Source organism: Stegastes partitus, unplaced genomic scaffold (assembly GCF_000690725.1).
Source record: "Stegastes partitus isolate 25-593 unplaced genomic scaffold, Stegastes_partitus-1.0.2 Scaffold264, whole genome shotgun sequence".
Classification (NCBI taxonomy): Eukaryota; Metazoa; Chordata; class Actinopteri; family Pomacentridae; genus Stegastes; species Stegastes partitus.
The window spans coordinates 383028-409957 of record NW_007577995.1 but is presented as its reverse complement, the minus strand read 5'-3'; the positions used below and the strand labels follow the sequence as shown (position 1 = coordinate 409957).

The following is a 26930-nucleotide window of genomic DNA, read 5'->3' as shown; positions in this document are numbered from 1 at the left end:
TAGCTTTTTGATGTTTGATGAACAAAAGCTTCTAATTCAAGCCATAGGTACGCTTACCCTAAATACCGCTTTGTAAAAAAAAACAAAAAAAAACAATCGTGCAGCAAGAATAGTCGTCCAAAGTGGATGTTTTTTTTTATTTAAAAATTTGGCCATGAATACAAATAAATATCAATGCATGGAACGTAGTGTACTATAGACACGACTCCTTAAGTGGCAGCAAATATACATTGTACAGCTATTATACACTTTGGCACGTTTACAAAATCTGTGGTAAAAATAAGTTAATTACTTTTTCATCTGCAAACAGCATACACACATGCACTCATACACACAATAGATATACTGACAGAGCAAAATGTACAAACTTTTAAATGCAGTCCTCCTCCTTCACAACCAGGTGAACGGAGGTGTTCGTAATAAGGTTCAGCTCCTTACAAATCATAGCAACAGAAGGTTCTTACAGTACAGATATTTTTGGCTTTTTGTTACTAACAGTGAAACAAAATCACATTCATACCGTAGTGGGTGGATAGACACTTTTATCTGCTTTTGAAAAAAAACACAAAAAACAGGATTCAGTCCTTGCAGCTCAAAAGAGGGCTGAGCAGACAGTGGGAATCCCATGTCTTACTATTTTCACACAGCTGAAGGAGACCAACAGAAACGTCATTACACCAGTTGTCTTCGCTGACAAAGTGTTTCGGTCACTTGGCGTTCAGCTCCACTTCTTGAACACTAGAGGGCTGCCCAGGCCAACAAGAAGCTGTAAGTCAGGCGGGGAGGGGATTGCATAAGAGAAACTAAATCTCCTGGAGTGAAATGGGAGCAAGTTCCGACGGCACATCCACTGTTCAGACTTGTGGCCCTTGCATCAGTGTAATACGGCACCCTTTGTGACAGACACATGCTTCCCGTAGCCTAGCGCTTGATCACCACCTGCTCAAAGGCTCCAGTTGCGACCCTGAAAGAGAATGTCACAATGTGTTATAGATGACAGGAAATGAGGGCGGTCATCCGATCTGGTTGAATGGAATTGTTTTAGGTGCAAAAACTACCACGATGTTGTAAAATGTAAGTCATTTTAACATACAGCACATGTTATGAAGACAATAAACATACTGTGTGTGATTAACACAAATTCTCCTGATCAGATTCTTCGTTTAGCATCACTGCAAATCCCCATATTTGTTATAGACGTCTGGTGTGTGGCACCCACAATACACAGTTATATAATCAAACCCACCTTGTGTGCTGGCTTCCCAAGGCTGTACTCCCACCAGGACCCACAAACAAGCTGAGCCCCTCCTCTGCAACAACACACACACATACAATACAGAAATGAGAAAACTGACACACACTTAGGGTTTGAAAACACCTCGCTGACACTCTGTAGTTTGCAGGACTTCCAAAAATAAATGACTGTTAACTGGGGGATGTTAGCGGGAAGATGGTGAGACAGCTGACGACAAACCACACAGTCTTAAACTTTAAATATTTTGAAGAACGTTCAGGGAGGTAGTTTATAAAGTGCGTGCGCGTCAGGGAGAGTCACCATTGCTTAACACAATAAATGTCTGTCCTCTACATGTCCAGCTATCTATCTATAAGGTTAAACTGCCCTTGTGGTATTCATAGAACTGACAAACTAAGCTCTGTAATCCGCAACGAAATACAGTTTAGACGTCTGTTAAAGTATTATATTTATTTGATACCATGAACACCTAATTATAATGAAGTCATCTTTGGCAAACTTTTTTCTTTGGGGATATTGCATACTTTGAATCAAGTTCTTGGAGACATTGCATTGTTGCATTGCAACACCCTGAAGTAATTTGATCTCATCAGCAAGATGGTAGGCAACTTTCCACATCAGGATTAGGTGTACACACCCTCTGCACTGGAGTCCAAGAAGCCATGGCTGAAATCCTGGCTCTGCAGGATTTTCTCTATTATATCATCTGCATCCACCCTGGTGGCATCAACTCTTTTCAGCTGATTTTCCACTGAGTTCTGCTTTACTGGGTGTCTAAGGAAGAAAAAGAAACAGGCTTAAATATTACAAATATGTCCCCTATAAGAAACAATGGACAAAACATGACATGATACAATATAATTAACAGACCTCGGAAACATTAGTCTGACTCCTGGGTTTGTATACTTAAATATGAATAAAAAACAAAGCTTAAAAAAGAAAATATGTAAGAATGAAAGGTAAGAAGAAAGGAAAAAAAGCCTGATATTACTTTATTGCAATGTTATAAAGTGTAGCTTACTTAGGCAATAAACAAACAACAAATACAAAGTTTCCTTATTTGTATTGTATATATGATGGCAACTGTGTTTCCAAATACTGTGCAACTTGATAATCCAATTTCCCATTGTGGTTTGTGTGAAGGTACAACATGCTATGATTCCTACAGCTTGCCCGTGAGTTTCAGTGTACTGTGGATATTTTACACTTCAGTCAGAAAACAGAACCAGGTATTACCTTAGAACCTTGGTGGGGGTGGAGGGGTTTTCAGATGCATGATGGCAGATTGCAGAGACTGGGGGAGTGCTCCTAAACTCCTTCTCTCCTCTCTCACCATGCTGATCGCTGGGTTCAAGGATGCTGCCGATGCCTGTAGAAGCAGAACCTCCTGACCCGCTCCGCCGATGGCTCAGATCTGTTAAACTGGAGTGATTCGAGCTGTAACCTACAAAACAGGAAAAGGAAAACCCCACAATGTTAGAGGATGTGCTTATGTTTTGTATAATGAGTGTGGTAAAATTGTTGCCTTTGTTTGAAGGATATAAATATGTGTTGCTGTGCTTGTACCTGAAATTTTTGACAGCTGACTTGCATAGCTGGATGTTCTGGAGTGACCGTACGCTATCAGCTCCTCTGGGACTGATACTGACTTTCCTGGATGCTCTAAAAGAAGACACACAAAGATTAAATGTGCAAATCATGGGCTTCATCACAAGTTTTTTTTTTAACAATTCACAAAGAGAAAGCTTATACCGCCACAGAAAAACTCGCCAGGACTTTAAAAATTTTAATGTTGGCTTCTGAATAATAACAGAAGCTCATCACAAATACTGCCTTCTACAACTCTCTCCTACAAAATCTATACTTTTGCCAAAAACTATATACTGTAAAGAACAGTGCACTCTTTAAAGCCAGAGTGTATATACATACGAGTGAGTGAATGGGTTATGTAGATGTCCCCTCCTTTCCTGTCCTCATGGAGACACTCTGCTTCAGTTTGTGGGATTCCCAGAGTCATGGCTGTAGATGGGGGACTAAAGAGAACACAGGGACAAGCCAAGTTATTTGGAGGCAGGATGATGTCTTAAGTATACTTTGAACTGCTTTATCAACAGTGAGTATAATATGCAGCGTACTCTATAATTGTCAGTTTTTAATTTAAAAAAAAAGATGTTACACTCACATACAATACTCATACAGGAACTTTGACAACATGTCATGTGTTAGTGGTTTATTTAAAGTTGCTATGTTTGATGTTTAAGCTTGATAGTATGTTTAAAAAAAAATGTTATCTTTGATAGTTCAGTGCCCAAAAATGTAATGGATTTTCAATGTTTGCCAAGAGTTACTCATACAAACTACTATAGAGAGTACATAGATCATGTGTAAAGATATAGATGGCACAAAATATTGCTTTATGCAATACCTGCAATTGCCATATTGCTTACTGCTTCAGAAGATTAATAAACAGACTAAATTGACCAATGAGCAGCACCCTTTTCGACGTTTTAGCTTATTACTGCAGAAAAAGCACAGGTGGAATTTATGATTAACAATGGCAATTTTAGAGTTAGTTAGTTTCAGGGTCAAACAACAAAGTCAGTTGTCTCTTTACTCAAATTGGTTAGAATATTATAAGTAGATAAGCAATCTGTCTATTTAGAATGTAAATTAGGTTTGGTAAGTCCTCGTGCAACAGACGTTACCACAGGAAACTCCTCTGCTGAGGTGGTATGTTTAACTCAGTGATGAGGACACAGATGCAGACACAGAATTAAATAAGGAGAGCCAAAAAAAATGGAACGTCATCTTTCCTCTGTGTACTGCTGTAATTACTCTACACACAATGAGTAACACTGCGTGGGACGAATGACTAAGTCTTAGAAATCTCCAAGGCAGCCGCCTGTGTGTTATTATACACTAAGCGGAGTTGGAGCAGGAACGAATATAAAGGCGCTTGTTGGTTGAAGAAAGCTTAGTGTTTGCACATGGAACAGGCTTTGCCAGCAGTGTGACGTTACATCACATCCTTTGTGACAAACACCTCTGCATACAGTTCTGGATTTTCCTGAAAATTTGTCCTCTGGGCTGAACTGATCTCATATCAGCTGTTGCTCACTGCTGACGTTGGACAGATCATAGTCTGGGTGAGGTGTTAGATTAGATTCTTAGATAAAAGTTCTAAGCTCTCATCTACAGACTAATTCTTCATCATTTTAAACTCTGTGGCTGCTGCTGACAGCAAATGAGCGACTGCTTTCTGTTTAGTAACAGACAGGATGTGATGAAGACGGTTTCCTCTGTGGTTCAGTGCAGACCTTTGTACTTTTTTTGTTGGTAACCACAACTTTAAAGTTTTGCAGTTGAACAGAGTTGAACATAACAGTTTAACAGTCCCATCGTTTGAGTGTGAAATGATATTTTCTTGAAAGGAACAGATGAATGATGTCAAGAAGAGCTCTTACGTTTTAAAGCAGGGGTCTCCAGACATAAGTTGTGTGGTGATGACAACCTGTAAACAGACACAATAACAACAGGACAGTCAGTGTTAGGTTGCCAGACAACTGTGTTGGTGAGGCCCAATTTTCCTGTGTAGTGTGGTTTCACACAGTCGCTGTTAACTACAATTTAGAATACTATTTTTAAAAGAAATGTAGAATTGTAGAGTCTATGCCCCAGGAAGAACATGCATATTTTAAATACATTCCCATGGTTCAGGCTCGTTACACACCTCAGGCCCAGACATGTCTTGTCTCAATCATCGTTAGGCGTTCCAACTTTTCCATCCTTGTCATACGTAAAACTTTCTCAAACAGAGAACTCAACAACTGGTACTTTGCTTCGGGGCAACGAGTCTTTGCAAGACTAGGTGGCATATTAATCTCGGTAATGCAAACATTTTTATCTCTGTATTCAGATCGAGCTACGTCTCTTAAATTGTGAAGACAGTTAGGAGTGAATTATTTAACTGTGCCAACACATTGCCAGTGCATTAGACACTCCTGAGGACATTTACCACACTGTTTACAGAAGTTTTGTTGAGCTGCACTACATGAACATACCTTGAGAATTGAGTTGTCCTGTCTGGTGTTCTTTGTGTCATATCCCTCGAGGAGACACCGTCGTACAGTGCTGCCAGACCCAGCAAACTCTGACAGGTTCAAGTCAGCAAAGCCCAGCTGCACAAGGTTAAAAGTCATTAATTAATAAATGAATTAATAAGCAGCCAGTTTAAACAGCTTAAATATAGATAGTACTGAGCACTAATTTGTGCGTGTTTCTTCAATTAAGTGCTCTCAACCTTCAAACCATAATTAAAATTTATTTGTGCATTAAGAATGTGTTGTTAAAAGACACGGTCCACGTCAGGTTATAGGAAGCAATGCACATGTATGTGATGGGACCTTCTATAATGAAATGGCCTAGTTTTTTTGCTCACCATTAAAGTTACTGGTTAACATGGCGTGGGCCTTGATTTACAGATTTTTCAATCAGTAACCAAAGCCGGAAACTACAAACAAAAACATCCTTAGTCATTAGACTCACCCAACTATAAAGTCCTCTAAGGACAGTTGAAGGACTGTTATCTACATTTTGTTGATAAGACTGTTTCAACTGATCTTTTGTACTTAAGCTGCTTTGTTCACAACAAATCTACAGACTTTAGAGGAGAAGCATTACCTTTGCAAAAGTCTTTCCACCCTTTAATTCCTAAAATGACAAAAACAAAAGTAAGTGTTAATACATTTGTTTGTTTTGTTGCTATCTTGCACAGCATATTGATTAAAACATTGGTAACTCCCAGCAGTATGACTAAAGTCTACACAAAACACTTGACTGTTGTGGTGAGGTTACAAATTAACAGCTCCTCTGCTCTTATGTACATTTTCTTAGCACATTCAAGTCTCTATTAACTGCCTACACTCTGCGACAGAAAACTGCTACTGTGCATTTTTGTAGCGCCAACAAAGCAGAACTTGATGTCACAAAAAAAAAAAATGTCCTGTACCTTGCGCACAGACACTCGGCACAAACAGGGGTCCAGCACACCTGTCCCAGCGTTGGCACTCATCTTACACATGAAAGAGAATCTCTTCTTCCAGCGTACACAGTTGGCTTGGACGTTCTCCCTGTGAAACAAGCACACGACTGAAGTACACTGCTTCATACAGAAACACAAAGGCATGCTGAATACTGAAAGAAAATATATATTAATTACTAATCTGTTAAATCTATATCTGTGAAATTAGTTAATGAGCTTTTTATATGCTTAAAGTAACTCCTACGAAGTACGATTCGATGATGTATTTCATTTACTCACCCTTACAAACATTTGTTAATTGCAAACAGTCAGATGCTCGGCCCTACATGTGTAGATTAAGATTCCCAGTGTGTTTGAAGTATGAATCTTTTACAAATAGCAAATTAGTGATTTTTGGGATATGTTATCAGCTCCTGAACTCTGGGGAGTTGCCTCTGCATGTTAGGTTGGCCCTTACAGTGCCAAGTCCCACATTAAAACACATTTTCATTCCTTGGTCTCAGTATGTGAGTTGCTTTTTCTTTTTCTTTTTTTCATGGTTTCATTATTCTTTATTTTATTTTGTTAGTTCAATGCACTTTTTAAATAAATCTGACCTGACTTGACTGGTAAAACTGACTTGTTAGGGATGTGCACAAGGCACAGAGTGGACAATGCTGATCACTGGAAACACAATAAGGGGATGTAGGCTTGTAGTTTATATTTGCCACAGGGAAAATGTAGGAATCATTTTTAAAAATAGCACGACAAAAAAGAATGACCCCATATGTCATAAATGAGATCGTTAATGTGCTTGTATTTAAAAAAAAAAAAAGAGAATAAAAGCTGTGGCTGGAGCAAACTAAGAATACTGTGTTTGTAGTTTTTAGGGGTAGAAGGTTACCATGGTGATGAGGCCTAGCGGTTGACATGTGCTAACTGTGTCCGTTTTTCCAGTGACTCATTTAAGCAATACAAGCACTTATAATCACAGGTCCAAGACGGAGACTGGCCTTGTATGCCCCTTTGCCATGGAAGAAAGTCACGTTTTAAATCGTCACTGTTATGAATTTAAAAATGAGTACGTAGCACATTGTGTATTGATTTTTTTTATTTTTATTTTTAATGGCTGTATTCCTTTTATTGTATTTTCTGTTCTGTGCTGCCTTTTGGCCAGGTCGTTATTGTAAATGAGAATTTGTTCTCAATTAATCCACCTGTTTAAATGAAGGAAAAATAAAAATAAAAATAAAATAAATAGATGCACAAGAATAAAAAATAATAATAAATAAAAAAGAACAGTAAACAAATACTAAAGAATATATGTTCCATTAAACTGCATTAAAATTATTGTGTTTGCTACTACTATTATTGTTGTTGTTTGTGTTTTGTTGTTTGTATCCCACAGTTGATTAAAAAGTCACTATCGAGGACCAATCATTGACGGTACTTGTTGCCTAGCAACACCCGTAGAAACACAGAATACCGAAAAAAAATAGAACTTTTTTAAAAATCTCTTTAACAGAACAGAGCTTACCTAATTGAAGAACTCAACGTCTCTGGCCTATTTGAAGTCACTTTAAATCACTGCACCCTAACTTTTTAACGTCTTCTTGCATACAAGTCTTCCACTGCTGGCTGGGTGAGTTAAGTTAGCTGCTGTAAGCTAGCTAAACGTTAACTATTGTGCACATTATTCTACTGTTGTTAATGAAAGGGGGGAAAAAACGGGGTAAGAAATGCTAAACAGGTGTCCGAAGTAAACTTAATATTGACCTAGAAGTGGTCAGAAAGTTTCGCTTCAGCTTAACGTTAGCTTGTTCGGGCAACATGCTATAAATATTAACCTCGCTATAAATAGAATAAAAAGTCTTACCGAGTCGACTCCTCGGCAAAGCCTCCATCTACGAGCCTCACTTTGCAAAATAACACTCCGTTCACGAAGGGAACCGACGACAACTCCTCCAAGTCGAAGTCTACTCTGAATTTGAATCTCTTTTTCTTCATAAGAATGAACGACATGGTCCTAAAAGTTGTGTGAGGGGGGAACACGGCGGGTCCTGGCTGACAGACAGCTGGACGCTTTCTCTGCTGTCACTGCTGCTCTCTCAGCTGTTGTACCGCCGCCGCTGCTGCTGCTGCTGCTGCTGCTGTGGACACGATTCAAAGTTCAAACTTCTTCCTTCACACCCACTGAAAAATACCAACCGTGACGTGAGGGACATTCCCTGGTTTGATTGGACAAGGGTGGGTGGGAGAAAAAAAAGGGAAATGCCACAGTCACGATTGTAGTGGTTGGACGTTACAGTTTGGTTGGAACTCATTCAATGAAAGGAGAAACGAGGTTCTCTAAAACGGTAGATACAGTGAAAAGTTATTGCCCTGAAGTAACATCACTGATCCCGTGACCACGACACGGCTGCAGAAAGAGAAACAGAGAAAAGAGAAGGAAGAATATCCATTATTCAGCATGCATGTGACAAAAAGAAGTGTTACATCATCAAAAATTACATTAGTGCACTATTGCATTGTTCAGATTATATTATACCTGTAGTGTCTCCCAATATTACAATAATATAAAGTTAATAAAAGAAAAAAAAATCTCTTTTTGTTTTCTCAACAGTTAAAGTAATCTGTGGATTTAAAAAAAAAAAAAAAGTTCACAGCCAAAATAAACCATAAAAGCTGTTGTTAAATGAACCAAAACAAAAGTACACTCAGCAGGATTTATCTCGCAGAATATCTTATTTGTCCAGATAGCTATAATAGCACACTGTAGGAATGCTCTGTTGTATTTGTGCTTTTTATTTAACTGCTCACTAAGTACAAGTATTCACTAATAATATACCCAAACAGCAAAAGCTCCCATCATTGCCCCTTTTCAGAGTTTACAAAAGTTATGTTACATTAATGCTTGCAGGCCTAGTGTTTTTAATATTACAGATGAATTGAAATGTAACCTGCATGTAGAGGTGGGGTTAATTTTATCTACTATAGAGACTGTTTGATTATTTTTTACCAAATTAATACCAAAACAATAATTTATTATAAGCATATCAAATCAAAACAAAATCAAGTTTATTGTCATTTTGCTGTACATGCACAGTAGTACAGGCAAGATGAGAGAGTGTTTGTTCAGGATCTAATCATTTAAAGCAGGGTTAGGGTTAGTATTCATTGTTATTATGTTGTATGTAAAGTATTTAGGTCAAAAATAACGTCAGCTGTCAGTTCAATGTAATAGAGTGTGTACAGTGCAGTGTTTTTCTGTGTAAACAGTTAGAATTAAGGACTAAAAATTAAAATACTTCAGAAAAGCAGATGCTTATTTTTTTAGAGAAGAACAGGAAAGAAATGCTCCGATTCATATGTGTGGCATTAAACATCCAATTCTGGTCAGTCGGGGTGGTTAAACATGAGAAGTCTTTTATAAAAAATTAAAAGAGAGAACCTCAAAATTGTACTCAAGCACACTTGAATGAACTCATTTAAATTTATTTCAGTTTAATCTGACATTAAGCAAAAACAAAGGGCAGCATACACATGAACTTCTTTTCTGGTTTAAAGCAAAAATGTGAAAATCTCATTTGCATTGTTCTTATTAGAAAATAGTAAAATGTAGCCAAGGTTTTTGAGCTGTTCAACTGGTGATTAATTCTTGACTACTGAGTTAATTCACATCCTGGTGAGGTGTGGTTTTAAAGGACTATGATCAGACAGTGTGACAGGTACACAGACACTCCTTTGATTAGTGACTATAAAACAGCACTTTAAAACACAGGGCTGTTGATATGCTGAATGCTGCCATGACAGTTATAGCCGTAGCCAAGTACTTGAATGTCCACAGCTCCACCTTTTGTCATCTCTTTTCAGACAGCACGGTACACAGACAATCTGCCATCTAATGCTCTCGATTGACATGTTTGATAATGTCCCCTAATTGTCTGCTAACTTCACCAAGCCCTTACCATTGCACAAACCGGCATCGGGAGCCACATTAAATCTATTAGTCACAGATGAGCAAATCATTACTGGCTTGTGATTTCTGCTCTATGATCCCAATCCTCCCATTATCATTTCCAACACAGTGCAGACTTTGTTGCTTCATGACGTCCACTCTGTTGTAGAGATGAGTGTGCTGGAACAACAAATACTTATTGTTAAAAAGAAGGGATGAATTAATTATAATATTAGCCTACATGGTGCATTTCGATTTGTTTTCAGTATATTTATTTAGCATCCGGAAGTCCTTTCACATAGTAAGATGACTACCTTACAATATCACATCAGATAAGAAAATGCTGATGAAAATTCTTGCATCAGATATTAGTCAAAGAACAATATTACATAATCTGAGAATAAAGGCAGTGCCTAACAGAAAAATTAGGACATACATTACTGAAAGTTTAAAAAAAAGAAGAAAGAAATACATCTAAAATAAGGATAGAACAGATAAGTAAGAAGTAACGCTTCAAATGTCACTAAAGTAAAGTAATATAACACATTATTTTGAAGTTTCTCGCAGGAAATTGAAATATTCGACATAAAAAGTTAAATATTACACATTATATTGAAACTGATTTTGCATATTAGGTGTATTATAGCAAGAAACCTCACAACCCCGAATCATTTGTTTTGAGTTTCTGTAGCAAAAGGTCTAAATATATTTTTTGTATTATTTTTTAAAAATATATATTTGAATATATTTTGCTCCGTGCAGCCTCAGATCGCTGCTGATTTGGGTTTAAAATACAGCCAAACTGACCTGAGTCTGCTCCTGCATTGTGATGAAACGTCGCCCCCTGCTGGAGAGCAGCGGCGCTGTAAGAAACTGCGCTTCATGTTCCTGCACTGACACGTCCTGAGATGAACAGATTACATTTCCTCTGTAATGCAGCAGCGCTATCACACGGGACAAAAAGGGAGGAAAAGGGGACGATAAAGTTAGCTCTGATAAACCTAATCCGGATTATGCATATGGTTAATCCAGCGGGTGTTTCATGTCGGCACTTCCCTATTTTACCATCTTTCCCGCTTTTCCGTATGAAGCATCGAGCAGCTACGTCGCCCTCGTCGCTCCGCCCTGAATTGCTGCAGTTCCTCCCCTGAAATGCTTCAGAGTACACCTTTCCACAGGGCAGCAGTTTGGTGAATCAACTAAGTGAAAGCCTCTTTTTTTTTTTTGCATCGATAACGCCGAGCTCACGTGTGGATTTTTGCGCAGGATGTACGACTGATGTTCAGCATGGATTAATAATCAGATCCTGAGCGCAGGACGGCTCGTCTGGACGCTGCTTCCACATTAGCTCCACCATGTATCAGACCTTACGGACGCTTTTACTATCAAACGCCCGGTGCTGGGATGCCGACAGTCAGCGATCGTACCAGGACCTGTTCGAGAGGCTCGACACCAACAAAGATGGCAAAGTGGATGTGGCTGAATTACGAGCGGGCCTCAAGGCGATGGGCATATTCCGCCAGGGTGCCGCACAGGTAACAGCTCAGGGGGGGCCAAAGGGGATGAGTTTCAAGTCCTGGCCTGCTCGGTTTTGCATGAAATTCCATAGTAGCATGACTGATTGTCCCCCCCCTACACTGGTAATCACTCCAGGACGCCAGAAATGAACCATCAGATTGTATCTCCTCTCTGCAGAAAATTGTGTCGTCCGGTGACCAGAACAAGGACGGGTGTCTGGACTTCAACGAGTTTACCAAATATCTGAAGGGGCACGAGAAGAAACTGCTGCTGACGTTCAAGAGCCTGGACAGAAACAACGATGGTAGGAGATGGAGTTTTGCAGGAGCAGCTGACACATGCCAGTGAATGTTTACACTGTGACATATCCGCTGTTTACACTGCAGCATATCTTACACAGAGTTGGTTTTTATATGTCAGGGCGCATTGATGCCTCAGAGATCCAGCAGTCCCTTGCAGAGCTGGGCATGGATATCAGCAGAGAGGATGCACTGAAAATCTTGCAAAGGTTTGGCTTCACTTTCTGTTTACAATGTGCTCAAAGATATTGCAGACAGTGCAGCATTAATCTCCACCACTTCATAGGTTAAAAAAAAGTTGTGTGTTTGTTCCCTCAGTATGGACATTGATGGCACCATGATGGTCGACTGGAACGAGTGGAGGGAACACTTCCTGTTGTACCCCGGCCACAACCTGGAAGAGATCATACGCTACTGGAAGCACTCCTCGGTATGAATCACATCATTGTGAAATACACCCGGCCAGCGCATGCAGATGCAGCTGCTGTGGAATGAATCACATGTTGCGTCGTCCTCATGTGTTAGATATTATGGATTTTCTCTGCAGCTCACATTGAGCTTTCAAAGTCTGAACCGGTCAAGATAATTGGGTCACAGCACTGCGCTCTTGTTTCCCCCCTCAGCTTCCTCCTCCACCTCTTCCTCATGCAAAAGAAAGATGCCATTGACTGGTTTGTTTGCAGCACAGGCTGTTCGCTCCATCATGAACAAAACAGTGCCTTCCCTTGATAGACTTTCTCCTTCTGCTGAACAAGGCGTTTTAAATGTGTCATGGTAGCAGGACAACCTCTGTTTGCCTGCAGTGTTGCGTTGAATTGCCATCGTACCATGTTTTTCACAGACGGCTTCGTGCTTTTGGAAAAACATTGGTTTTGTTTATCTGAAACAGCTCAGGCGTGCGAGAGGAGGGCACATTCAGCTCAGTGATTATGATTTCACAAGCAGTTCTTGCAAAAAGGTTAAGGAGCTCAAATCAATTATAGGTAAGAATAGGCTGATAGCAATGTTTTGGCTCTTTTTTAACTACTCAGCTATTATACAGTAAAACAAGTGTGCTATTATCTTGATTTATTAGGTTTCTGGCTGAAATCTTATGTTGAAGGTTGTGTAAATGTTGCCCTCCCTGTAGCGTACAACTGGTAATTGCCAAGGTTGAAAGACTGCACAACATTTAAAAATAGATCTCAAAAGGAGAAGTTCTTACCCTGAATTTTTTTTTGTCACATTTACAGCCACACAAACGGACTCTATTTGAAGGAGGTGGATTCTCTAAGCCAAATTAAAATGATATACATAGCATTTTACACTGTTTATTTTACATAAACTGGCATTAACACTGATTACGTGTTTGTATTTCGAGTGAGAGGAATTGTGCAGACAGACAAATCAAATGTACCAGCCGCCATGAATTCAAATCATTTGAATGCCTGATTTGAATAATTTGAAATACTTTGTTTGTGTAATCCCTAGGTGCTGGACATAGGCGACAGTCTTGCCATCCCAGACGAGTTTACAGAGGAAGAGAAGAGCACGGGAGGCTGGTGGAAGCAGCTTGTTGCAGGTGCAGTGGCGGGGGCCGTCTCTCGCACTGGGACCGCCCCGCTGGACCGAGTGAAAGTCTTCATGCAGGTGGGTAATATGAAAGAAACAGATAGATAAATAGATGCGTGTGTGTGAAACTGTCGTGCTCGAATGCATTTATTTGTACCGCAGGTTCATTCTTCAAAGAGCAACCGGATAAGTCTTATAGGGGGCTTCAAGCAGATGATTACAGAGGGAGGTCTGGCTTCACTGTGGAGGGGAAACGGAATCAATGTTTTGAAGATCGCACCTGAGACAGCTATCAAATTCACCGCATATGAACAAGTGAGGAACTCTGCCTCTAAAATATCCAAGTTTGTGTACCATTTATAACAAACAACATGGCTACTGATTGTTTTGTGTTTTTTGTTACAGTATAAAAAGTTGCTAACGTCAGAGGGAAAGAAGATTGAAACGCACAAGAGGTTTATGGCTGGATCTCTGGCCGGGGCCACAGCACAGACAGCCATCTACCCAATGGAGGTAAGATGAGTAGTGCTGCATGGCTTCATGGGACTGGCTCACTGGATGCAATGATATCACAGTAAAGGTCTTTAAAGATCCCTTATTATGCCCCATGTCAGCACATCAATAACAGTCTCACATGTCCCTAGATTGTGTCTTTCACTTTCTCAGGTCTCAAAATACTGCAAAGCTGAATTATGTCATTATGACTGTTTAACTCCTGGTTTTAACCTGCATGAGCTGTTTTAGTGCCTGTAGCTTTAAATGCAGCTGATCTGCTGCTGTCTAGGCCCCCTTGAGGAAGAAGACTCTGTGACTGACAGCACAGAGCAAAACAGTTGACCGCAGGGCAGCCAACGCAGATGTAAATGAGTGTGACATTAGGACTTCCACTTTCCCTCTGATCGATAATTTTAGGGGAAATGTCACTGAATTCACAGCACAGCCATTGTTTATAAATCGTGTGTGTGGTGAGTTTGTCAGACAACATTGCAGTTATAAAATCAGTAATTTAGCTGTGCAGTGCAGCCGCTTTGAAATGGCTCTGAACTGATTGCTGGTTCCCATGTGGTCTTGTGCCCAAAATGTGTAAATGAGTACTAGTTTATTAGGAGTTCAGCTGTAATAAAATCAAGGTTCAAGGTCTTTTATTGGTCACAAACACAGTTATACACGGTATAGCGCGCAGTGAAGCACGGAAGCAATAATAATTAGATAAACAAAGATAAATAAGAATAAGGAATAAAACACACAAGAAGTAAATATATATATATATATAGGGGGAGAGAGAGAGAGAGATTGAAATAGCAGTAATAAATAAATCAAATTTCCAGACAGTGCAAAAAGGGAATAAACAAATAGAGAAAATAATAATACTCATAATAATAATAGTAATCATCATCATATATACATGTGTATATATATACAAGGTGAAAAGTGCAACCACATGTGAGCAGGAGAACGGCAAACAGAGTTCAAGCTTGACGACTATAGCTTCAATAGCTAGTACAGACCAGTTCAGTGAAATTCTTACTTGCTTAAAAAGCAGAGAGGCTATCTAGTTGGGAGGTCTTGAGAAGTGGCAGAAGTAAATGTCTTCATATCTTAACAGCTCCTGGTTTACACGTCCAAGTTTATAATACCCACAAAGCACAATAACAATTGATTTTCATAATATGGGACCTTTTCAAAGTTTCCTCTTTCAAGCAAAACACCACACAAACCAAATGTACCTAATTTTGTGCTGTTTCGCTTTAAGGTGTTAAAAACTCGACTGACCCTGAGGAAAACCGGCCAATACGCAGGAATGTTTGATTGTGCCAAGCAGATCCTGAGGAAAGAGGGTGTCAAAGCTTTCTACAAGGGCTACATTCCAAACTTACTGGGCATCATTCCCTACGCCGGGATAGACCTCGCTGTTTATGAGGTACGCAGGCACTTGTGATGTATGCTGCACCTTTAATGCACTTTGTTTAATTAACTCATTTGTATGCACAATTCATCTTGTATTGCAGGGCGACATTACATTTAATCAGGGGAATGCGTTACAGTAGTTGAGCTCTCTGTTCTCGTATCATCTCTCTCCCGTGTCTCAGAGTCTGAAGAACACCTGGTTGTCGTATCACGCAAACGACTCCGCTAACCCCGGAGTTCTGGTGCTGCTGGGCTGCGGGACCATCTCTAGTACCTGTGGGCAGCTGGCCAGCTATCCACTCGCACTTGTACGCACACGGATGCAGGCAAAAGGTAAACTTGACATTTGATCACAGTGATGACAAAAGTTAAATGGCACGTTTACACAGTGCAGAATATGTGCCAAGATGTTCAGTAAAGGTACACAATCTTTAGTAAACTTGTGTTAGAGCACACATCATGCAGAGGAGCTGCAACAGTGAGGGATATTGTCTTTAAATGTCATTTAGATTCTTAGATGAAAAGATGATTTACTTGCTGGTGGAAAGTAAAATTGACTCTGCACCAACTGAAACCTTTTTTTTTTTTAACACCTACCAATGTGCAAAGTGTAGCTGTCTCTTACATACCGCACCAAAATAAACAGTGTGTCTTCAGAGACAGCATTACCTCCCTGACTTCATATTTCTTTGCAGCGTCTCTGGATGCGACAGACCAGCCGTCCATGAGTTCCCTGATGAAGAAGATTGTAGCCAAAGATGGTTTTTTCGGACTCTACCGGGGTATCCTGCCAAACTTCATGAAAGTCATTCCGGCTGTCAGCATTAGCTACGTGGTTTACGAGTACATGAAGACTGGCTTAGGAATCTAACCAAGTGACGTTGCGAACAAATGACAGAGAGAGCTTCCTGACTGAATTTACTCCAAAAAGACAGACAGACAGACATCAAGCACACAGAGCATGACTTCCATCAGTTGACGGAGAAGTTCATCACATGGGAACCTGTGTGTTACAAGAGTTGTCTGCCAGTAGCTAAAGCATTAATCATTTGTGGTGCGCATGCTTTAAGTTTCGTCCTACTGTTATACACTCCCCTTATCTACACTCTCCAAAACAAAGCTTGACACCAAGACAGTTCTGCACATTTAAAATGTAGTAAATATAATGAGTTGCTTAATTTATGTCACTGTCATTCCTTGAAACTGTGATAATCCAAAAAAAAAAAAAAAAGGGGGCACAATGAAGGAAAATAATTTTTCTGGAGAAAAGTGGAATTTATCCCGTCCCATTTCTGTGGTCTCAGAATGAGAAAAATAACACTATGTCAGTTTAAATGTTCACACACTGTAGCGGTAATCCAACACTTCTCTCGGCTGTAAACACCTGTTCTAGGAATGACATCAGCTCCAGACAAACAGCACTCCAACAGCAGCTGTCAACTAAAAATAAGTGGTCCTGAAAAATCGATTCTTGTTAACACTGGAATAGAGTGTGTATGAAGACACACATCTTGTGCAATGTGAAAACCACTAATCCCACATTCTGTATTTGATAACTATTTAAATGTGCCTTATAGCCTCTTGGTGTAGACCTTTATAACATCAGGAGATTCATTTTGTAGCTATATATATATACTACATTTATGTACTGTGTATATATATAAATATGTTTTCAGTTATGCTTGTTCATTGGACTCAGCGATGAAAACAGTCATACCTGGTCATTGAACTAAAGTACTTGCAAAGAACATATTTTTGCCATGTGTCACTTTTCATTAGAAACACAACAGCCCGCCTACCTTCAACATGCACGGACAGACCCGCAGCAGGATCCAGTTTCAGTTAACATTTTGTTACTTGTTCTGTCATACAGGCAAGTGGTGCGAGGTTTTCGTGAAGCGTGCAAGATGACAATCAGCCTTTTTATTGTTCTGCACAAGTCATCGTGGATTTCATCAGGATGAAAGTGGTCTTAGGTTATTAGTTGCTGAAACTTCATATCGGCGTTTTTTTTTTTTAGTCTCAGCTCTCCACATTAATACAGGGATCAGTGGTTTGAAGCTCGCTGAGATGTGTTGAAAGATTCACCTGGTCAATAGAGATAAAACACGTGGACGCGTTTCCGCTCAGAACTGGAATTTAATCTGTTGGCCTCTGTACAGGAATTAAATTTAGGTTATCCAAGTAGCATCTGGTAGAGACACTGTAGTGCAGCGGTGGAAAAAGAATTCAGATCCTTTACTGAGGTTGAAATATCACTAAACGCTCCATTACAGTTAAAGCTCTGCATGACAAACCATACTTAAGTGAAAGAACATATATATTAAAAGCAAGATGTATTCAATTAAATGACTGATTTGCTTCCTGGTATATTTTTGTATCATTAGATCATTAATAGTGGTGCATGATGATGTGTGTCAGCAGCATGTTACTGCTGTAACTGCTGCAGGTGCTAGTGTGAATGTACAGTTTTATACACAGGGACAGCAGATGCATGGGGTCAGATGAAAAGTGGGAGAGGAAAAATAAAAATAAAGTTCTGCTACGCAAAACTGTTTTAAGTGTTTCTGAATTCTTAGCTTTTGGTTAGATATTGGATCATTTGAACATACATTGAAATTAAACGAAAGGTATTTGGTGGAGCTGTTAACTGTGAAAAGTGTGACGTTGATGTCAAAGCCCAAAAATTTGGAAACCAGTCATTCGATCTTAAAGTATATTTTTTAAATTGTCCATTGTGTAAAACCTGCATCTTAAAAGTAACTGCATAGTAAATTAATTTAATGGAGAAAAAAGCACAGTATTTCCTCCTTAAAATGCAGCAGGGTGGAAAAAGAAAGTGGCATAAAATGAAAAAAAAAAAACTCAAGCAAAGTACAATTATCTCAGAATTGTACATTGTATACAACACTTGAGTAAATGTACTTAGTTACTTTCCACCACTGCTGTGGTGAGGAAACAGAAGAAAAAACAACTTATTCAGCTTTATATTTGTAATTCAAGTTTTTAAAATTGAAATAAATAAAACAAAGTAAAAATAAAAGATCAGGTGTAGATCTTCAATCATCCTACTAAATCAAAACTAGAGAAACATCTACCACAATTGTTGCAAATGTAGCTTTCATAACAGGCACACCTTATAATAATGTTATTATTTATATCCATGGTCAGAGTAAGTTTAGACCAACAGAGCATCAACACACCACTCCACCCAGTTTACACTTATTCTGCTTTAAAGTCATTAAATAATGTCTATTTATTTAAATATTCAATGTAAAATGTCTGTAACTTCCTCATGTTGTGGCCAAGCTTCTACCTGCCTGACATTTCCTCCCAGACGACCTCTAGTCCTTCACCCTGCGGACAGGCAGCCCGTCAGACACACTTTTGTCCTCACGGCTCGCCGTAGTCGAGCAGCGCGGCGCTGCAGTTGTTGTAGGGAGGTGGGCTCAGACGCTCGTAGGAGGGCCCTCCGCTAAAACACAAACCACAGCCAGAACAACCAGCTGCTGTCGGTCGGTGAGTTTCTTCGCTGTCGTTACTACACGGTGAATAACTGTAGTTTTGCATTAATCGACACTGGCGTCGTGAACTGACAACTTGCTGGTTGTTAGACAGCGACAGCTAGCAGCTAGCAGCTAGCTAACTTTAACTGCAAGCAGCAGCTAAAAATATTCTGCTGCTGCTGAAGTGACCTGAGGTGGACACAGTTGAACTGCCAGCGGGGATACGGTAGGATACAGCTAGCAAGGTATAGGCACTTACAACTTTTGATTTGTGGCGTAATTTTGAGCGATTATTCAGTTCGAGAAGTGAAAACTTGTTGATCTTGAAGCGGCTAAGCTAGTGGGCGTTAACTGGTGTCTGACAGGTGATCGAAGAGCGTTAAGCGGTTGTTGTAGTCTGATCTGTTCTGGCAAGTCCAGGTTCAGAGAGGAGGAGACAGCCCGGGCTTCGGTTACCTTCCTTTACCTGTCTAGCATACCGATAAGCCCTTTAGCCTTTCTGGAAAGCCGTTTAGCCTTTTGGATCTGTTTGTCACATTAAATGTGGTTGTAATGAAACACTGTTCGTGTAAAATGTCGTAGATGTCACAGTAGGCTGTGGGTAGCCTCGGACTGTCCCTGTCATGTGTTGTCATCACATTGTAATAATAATACATGAGAGTAAAGCCAACGCAGGTATGGCTGTCATTCACTGTAACTGATCTTCATATTTATATCCTGTTTGTAATCTGCCTGTCAGGAGCATCTCCAGGCCTGCAGTGGTGCGACTGGGGCTTGCATGAAAGGAAAGAGACTTTCAATAAAACAGCAGAGCATGAGTTCTGCAGCCCTGTTTAGATTTAGCAATGACAAATAGTGCTTACTTGTTCTCAGCACAGCTACAAACATGACAGTAATATCAGCTGTGAAGAAGTCCAGTGAGGATTCTGGCTCACAGTTTATGGGGCATTTTAAAATCTGTTTTTCGTTTTCTAAAGATCTGCCTAAATCACAGTGAGGGCTGGGTGATGTAGCCAAAAAAGGTTTAATTTCAGTTAATAATTCTTGGTCATTGTTACTTATTTTAATAATGAGCAAGAAGAAAAAAGTGTTTGTTTTCTATTTAGCCACCTTATGTTGAATATCCCCACTGTCACCTGCTTATGGAGGTACACAGGTTATAGTTTAATGTTAACACAGCAATCAAAGACTCATATGGAGAAGCCAATAATGTAATAACAGTCGATAACGTGGTAAATTTGCACTTTTTAAACTGAATAGGCCAATACTGTAATAACTGGCCAATAATGTTAAAAAAAAAAGTCTTTGCAAATGTAGTAACCAGCCAATAACTTAATAAGTTATTACATTATCGGTTCAGGACTTTTATTACATTATTGGCCAGTTATTACGTTATTGGCTTGTACAACTTAATGTTACATTATCAAGAGATGTGAAAGGCTGTTATGAGCCATGAGGCTTAGAGATGTGCTTTAATGTGGTTTGCACCAAATGCATTTCAGTAAAACCGTCAGACAATAAATGGTAAATGGTCTGCACTTATACAGCGCTGTCCTACCTTTGCGGCACTCAAAGCGCTTTACGTTGTGTTTCTCATTCATCCATTCACACACACATTCATACACCAATGGCGACAGAGCTGCCATGCAAGGCGCTAATCTGCCATTGGGAGCCATTTGGGGTTCAGTGTCTTGCCCAAGGACACTTCGGCATGTGGGGGGATCGAACCGCCAACGTTGCCATCAGTGGACAACCTGCTCTACCACCTGAGCCACAGCCGCCAATAATCTTATTGCTCCTGATGAAGTGTCTATCGCTGATACATGTCACTGCCATTTTACTGGCAAACTCAAGTACAGTAAAAGCTTATGGATTTTTGGTCAAACATAAAGTAATGGGCGCCCCTATAGCTCACCTAGTTGAGCGGGTGACCCATGAACAGGGGCTACAGTCCCCAATGCAGCGGTTGTGAGTTCGAATCCCGCTCATGACCCTTTACTGCAGGTCTCTCCCCATTCTTCTCCCCCCTTTCCTGTCTCTCTCTACTGCTCTAAATAAAGGCAAAAGCCCAAAAATATATATATAAAAAAAAAAAAAAACATAAAGTAATAAGCTGTCCTTTCTTTCCAGAGACACTGTAAATAGTGAGGCATTATGGGTAACACAACTGACAGGGGGACTGCAGATCGCCATGGAGGCAAAGCCCACCGTTCAGACAGCAGCGGGAGTCACAAAGACCAAGAGCACAGCAGCAAGATGGTGGACAGCACAGATGACCCCAACATCTTCAACACCCACGGACCTGAGTCCAAGGTACGCATCCTAAAATACGCATCACTGCACTAAATCTTTGTTCTCCGAGAGCCTTTCAGATTTCACACCATTTCTCTAAAAATGACTCATAGCTGACATTTGCATATTTCCTGCTTGTAGACATCAGGAGAGAAAGAATTCACCCCAGATCTGGATGACCTGGTTAAAACCGGCCCTCAGGCTCGACCCACTGTGATCCGCTGGGCCGGAGGGGGGAAGGAGGTCTACATAGCTGGCTCCTTCAATAACTGGAGCACAAAGATACCACTAAATAAGAGGTAGACAGGATTATTTTGCAGTACATCCTCACATTGTTGCCTTGTGTGAATGAATCCTATGATGAATGTGTCTGTTTACCACCGTGTGTTAGTTGCAAGTGTGATTCTGATGTTGCACTAATAGTCTGTCTCCTCTTCTCTCCACAGCCATAATGACTTCGTAGCAATTCTGGACCTGCCTGAAGGAGAGCACCAGTACAAGTTTTTTGTAGATGGGCAGTGGGTCCATGACCCCTCAGAGGTACAGCATGACATTTTCATTAATATGCACATGAATTCTGAAAGCTTTCCAGTTGGTCATCTCCTACATGAGGAGGCGTCTGTCCATCCATTCAAACTGTGAGGTGCTGATTGATATGATCAGTATCATTCTCATAGAAGTTAGTCAGCAAAACCATTGAAGAACCTTACAAACGTTGCTGTGTGCTATGTGAAAGGGTCCTTTTAATAATTGTGTAGAAGTGGCTTCACTCACAGTGAGACATGTTCAGAGTGCCACATCTGCTAATTATAAATGGTAAATGGACTGCACTTATACAGCGCTTTTCTACCTTAGCGACACTCAAAGCGCTTTACAATGTGTTTCTCATTCACCCATTCACACACACATTCATACACCAACGGCGACAGAGCTGCCATGCAAGGCGCTAATCTGCCATTGGGAGCAACTTCGGGTTCCGTGTCTTGCCCAAGGACACTTCGACTGTGGAGGGGCGGGGGATGGAACCACCAACCTTACCATCAGGACAACCGCTCTACCACCTGAGCCACAGCCGCTCCTCATACCGCCCGATTATACAAATACTTTGTCCTTACCTTTGGGATCATTGCCTTTGTTTTTGCAGCCGGTGGTAACCAGCCAGCTTGGCACCATCAACAACCTGATCCAGGTGAAGAAGTCAGACTTTGAGGTGTTTGACGCCCTGCAGGTCGACTCTCTGGAGTGCTCCGACACGTCAGGTCAGACTGCTTTTCATTTAGTCAGATAAATGTCATCAGTAACATAGAAGCATTTTTCCAAGTGCCCACTGATGTTACTAATACAGAGATGAAATGGTGACTGTCCACATTCTAGATATTTTATGACTTACATTCTGATTTTGTCAACATACTTGTCCCCTATCTGCTCTGTGTAAACACAACTTGCAGTTATAGTCGCTGGATTTTTTTTCACATAGCTGTTGGCCAGACCTGAGTCACTTGAGGCTTCCCAGTTGTGTCTTTACTGGACCTTAATGGAGCACACTGCTTATTTTTGGCAAAGTTTTCAGACAGAACGTCATGTCACAGATGAGTAGTTCGAGAACCGTTGGAACATTAAAAGTCTGAATCCTTCTGTTTTCACAGTTTCTGGCTCTGATTAATGGTGTCATTTTTTTAAGGGCAGCATGCGTCACTGAATTATTTAAACCTTTCAATTAGTCAGCGGCTAATAAATCATGCAGTAAACACGTGTTCCAGTGTGTAGAAGTGTGTGCAACACTTTTCTTAGCAGTGTATCTGTGACTGCTCTGTCTTCCAGATCTGTCCAGCTCCCCTCCGGGTCCATACGGCCAGGAGCAGTACATCTTCAGACCCGAGGAGCACTTCAAAGCTCCACCTATACTCCCACCTCACCTGCTTCAAGTCATTCTCAACAAGGACACCAATATATCAGTCAGTGTCTCCACCTTTCCCTATTTACATTTCTGATTTAGTGCTATATTCCTCTTGACATGGCTGGTCTTTGTTGTTGCTTACTGTTCTCTGTGTGGTTTTCTTCTTCCTCTGTGTTGACAGTGTGACCCCGCCCTGCTGCCTGAACCCAACCACGTCATGCTAAATCACCTTTACGCTCTTTCAATAAAGGTAGGTTCACTGACGGCAGGAATCTTTCTCATAATGTGCAGATGTGACCAGTAGCACATGAAATATTAGACTCATAAAGAAAAACTCTAAAGAGGATGCACCGATTTCACACTCTTCCTGTTACACACAGCCCACAGGGGGCCTGATCATCGCTTACCTACAGATTACATTTTCATCATCAATAAGATCTGTATGGACAAAAGTTCCATATTTTTTTCATATTTTTTAAAAATATTTTGTTCTTTATTTGGGCTGCAAGATGGCTCAGTGGTTAGCACCGTTGCCTCGCAGCAAGAAGGTTGCCGGTTTGCATCCCAGAGAGGACACCCGAGATCTTTCTGTGTGGAGTTTGCATGTTCTCCCCGTGCAGCGTGGGTCTCCGGGTTCTCTGGCTTCTTCCCACAGTCCAAAAACATGCTGAGGTTAATTGGTGATTCTAAATTGTCTGTAGGTGTGAATGTGAGTGTGCTTGGTTGTCTGTCTCTAAGTGTAGCCCAGGGTGTCTCCTGCCTTCACCCTGAGTCAGCTGGGATAGACTCCAGCCCCCCTGCGACCCCAATGAGGATTAAGCGGTGTATAGATAATGGATGGATGTTCTTTATTTCTTTTAATAAAAGTTGCTTTTCCTCACAGGCAAGTCTCATCACTTAGCAGCCATCTTGGTAACATCCCTCGGCAGTTTTTTTCAGGCCATAATTTGAATTGTTATGTCATAAAAACTGCATGTATAGAATCACCAGTCAAATTTTTTAACAACTTTAAACCAAGGACTGATCCCAGGAGACTGTCACACTTCTGTCAAAGGTGTTTTTTTCTCTACAACTTCTATTGTTTCACCACATTGTGCAGTGCAAACATGTGTCATACAACCAGCAGTAGGATTCTTTATGTGGCGAGTCTGTCCTTTTTAGCTTCTCCTTATCAAACTTGTGTTCCTAATTGCGGTGCTAAATATGCTAAAACACTAATGTTTTTGTTAATTCTCGGGTCTGCAGTGTTTGGAATCTGTCTTTATTTGCTCCATGGATGTGTCACTTATGGCATCTTGTCTCTGTGTTGTTTTTTTGTGTGTCCGCAGGATGGTGTGATGGTTCTGAGCGCGACTCACAGGTACAAGAAGAAATACGTCACCTCTCTTCTCTACAAGCCGATCTAAACCTCAGCTCCACAGTGCTTTTAGAGAGCAGCATGTTTGTCTTCTGCTGTTTGTTTTTTTTTTCCCTGTGTGTGTGTGTGTGTGTGTGTGTGTCATCACATTTAGCCAAATCTTGCACTGAAACAAGTTTACAGGTGAGCTGAAGGCCGGCGGCTGTGACTGGGGTTTGGGTTTTTGAAGAGGTTGCACTTCTGACTACATAGGGCTCTGAACAAAAAGTAGTGAAGTGTGTGTGCGGTGTCAGAGAGAGACGACAACCATACTGTGGCTTTTACCTGCGACGTCGACAGACAGATCAGAGACTGACTAAATCACTGTGTGTATTTACGTGTCTGGTGCACCTTGTGATTATATTCGTGTCGGCGTGTAAAAAAACAAAAAAAAAGTCATTTCTTCGGGGTGCGTATCCACGTCGTGTTTGCCCTTGTAAGGTAGAAGACCTGAGGGGTTTTCAGTGTTACTGGTGTGGAGTTTTGATTTGAATAAGTGTTGTGTCATCATAACGTCCCTCGACTGATTCAGCTAGGTTTTTAAGCTAATTGACTTGAGTGCAGAATAACAGGATGACTTTATCTGGTCTGTAGTCGGGGTCGAGGTGCTGGAGAGAGCACCAGACTTGCTTGAACTTGAAGTGCAATAATATGCTGTAGGAAAAAAAAAAAAGGACTGAATTTTACCTGATGTCCTGTTCTTGTTTAGGACAGTGAACAACATCCCGTATAATGTTCACATTACTCAAGTTAAAGAGCCCATATTATGCACATTTTTCATTTCATTGTTGGGGTCTACTAGTGCACATTAACAAGCTTTATTGTTAAAAAACATTTGTTTCGTACTGTACATTGCTACAGCACCTCCTCCATCTCTTTAAGGACCCTATACTGAAAATCCCAGTATGTTTTGATCGGTTTGACAAAAGCAATAAAATGTTTGTCACGTAACATAACCCCAGATCTTTCAATACATGGATGCACAACTGGCAGAAGCAACGCTGGTGAAAAACTTCACGGCAGAATACGAGGCAGCTGCTCGTTTTCCTTTATGTTTGAGGGCACATCAAACCTGTGTTGTTACATGGTGATGTCGATGAGTAACAGAAGGAAAGCGCAGACCTCAAACGAGGCATTTCAGGCAGGTAAAAAGCAGTGCTTTCAGTTTAGAGTGAATTTTGGGCTTTGTAAATTTGCAGACCATTTACCTGCACAAAAAAAGCAGCTCTATAGCCCACTTCAGAAACCCCAGATAGCACAATATGGGCTCTTTAAGTTTCTCACAGTCGTGGAATCTGCCACATGAACTGGTTAATGTAACGGTGACAAGAGACGGATTGCAATTTCAACAGGGAAACCCATTTTCCAGATAGGGACTGACGGTTTAAGCTCAGTGTTTAGTTCTGCTGTTGCCTTTATCTTGATGTAAGTTTGCGAGCACTTTACCGTTGTGTAAGCAGGAGTGTTGATGTAAGCTTTTAACTATGCAGCAGACAACTCTGGTACTGTAGCTTCTCTACAGGATCTAATTTAATTTACAGTTTGTTTGTTTTTTTTTTTAGATTTGACAAACTTGCTGTGCTTTATCTGAGTTCTATTGATCAAACAGAAATGTACTGTATTTATCTGTTACGTATATACACAGAGGCCTGCATACTTTTCAACTCGCTGCTTTGCATGTACCGAACGTCTGCGGCTTATGACGAAACACGGAGGCATTTACAGAATGTAGTACGCATCCAGAAACCGACTGACAGCACACACCTCGAAAAAAAAAGTGACCAGAGGCACATCAGCGGATGAATTATAGGGCTATGAGGACAAACGGTTGCCATGAATTTACATGTTGTACAAAGTTTGCTCACGTGTGTGTTCATAAAAAAAGAAGAAGAAAAAAAAAACATTGTATTTTTTTGGTATGGTGGCTTGAAGTTGTTTTTGTCACTTTGAAAGCAGTGCTGTTGAATTGTCTTCACTTACAGGACAGTATATACCCACAGTTGACACACTTGACAGGCGCATAAAGGGGCTTTTGGTGTTCAACCAGACACTCTGAAAGTATTTTGTGAATGTCGAAGCCCGGCCGTGACGTTCTGTCCAAAGAGTTTTTGGTTTTTTTTAAAGTTACGATAAGGGAGTACGGACAAGCGGCACGGACGCGGCGTTTTAAGGCTAAAACCAAAACTTGAATTTTACAGCAGTTTCGTGAATGTTTTAAAAAAAAAAAAAGCTTTGCAGAAGCAGTGTGAAGATTCACTGTACAAGGTTTTACTTGTTTGCAAATAAAGAGAGGACGTACTGGTCCTAATTGCTGTCTGATTGTCTGATTC

General features: G+C 40.5%; 3 protein-coding genes across 5 annotated transcripts; 2 read left to right on the top strand and 1 right to left on the bottom strand.

Moving 5' to 3' along the window:
* Positions 1-110: 110 nt before the first annotated feature.
* Positions 111-8418, bottom strand: LOC103357623 (protein FAM102B-like). The gene is made up of 11 exons (XM_008282248.1): positions 8152-8418; positions 6264-6384; positions 5936-5965; positions 5317-5433; positions 4720-4766; positions 3185-3288; positions 2822-2917; positions 2492-2699; positions 1893-2029; positions 1247-1310; positions 111-964 (listed from the first exon to the last, which is right to left on the bottom strand). Exons 1-11 carry the CDS (start codon positions 8295-8297, stop codon positions 922-924), a joined length of 1113 nt encoding a protein of 370 aa, XP_008280470.1. The 5' UTR covers positions 8298-8418; the 3' UTR covers positions 111-921.
* A 2959-nt stretch (positions 8419-11377) lies between these two features.
* Positions 11378-18061, top strand: LOC103357622 (calcium-binding mitochondrial carrier protein SCaMC-1-like). Its single transcript, XM_008282247.1, has 10 exons — positions 11378-11768; positions 11929-12055; positions 12172-12259; positions 12369-12480; positions 13521-13679; positions 13764-13916; positions 14007-14114; positions 15355-15522; positions 15692-15842; positions 16205-18061. Exons 1-10 carry the CDS (start codon positions 11589-11591, stop codon positions 16378-16380), a joined length of 1422 nt encoding a protein of 473 aa, XP_008280469.1. The 5' UTR covers positions 11378-11588; the 3' UTR covers positions 16381-18061.
* Positions 18062-18927: 866 nt separating this feature from the next.
* Positions 18928-26912, top strand: prkab2 (protein kinase, AMP-activated, beta 2 non-catalytic subunit). 3 transcript variants are annotated; one of them, XM_008282246.1, is made up of 8 exons: positions 18928-19024; positions 21146-21328; positions 21449-21606; positions 21754-21847; positions 22452-22566; positions 23129-23262; positions 23386-23454; positions 24533-26912. In XM_008282246.1, the coding sequence occupies exons 2-8, from the start codon at positions 21170-21172 to the stop codon at positions 24608-24610; spliced, it is 807 nt and encodes a 268-aa protein (XP_008280468.1). In that variant the 5' UTR covers positions 18928-19024; positions 21146-21169; the 3' UTR covers positions 24611-26912. The 3 variants fall into 3 exon arrangements, with proteins under 3 accessions (XP_008280468.1, XP_008280466.1, XP_008280467.1); XM_008282244.1 differs by having other exon boundaries at positions 18928-19028; XM_008282245.1 differs by lacking the exon at positions 18928-19024 and adding an exon at positions 19071-19241.
* Positions 26913-26930: the final 18 nt, after the last annotated feature.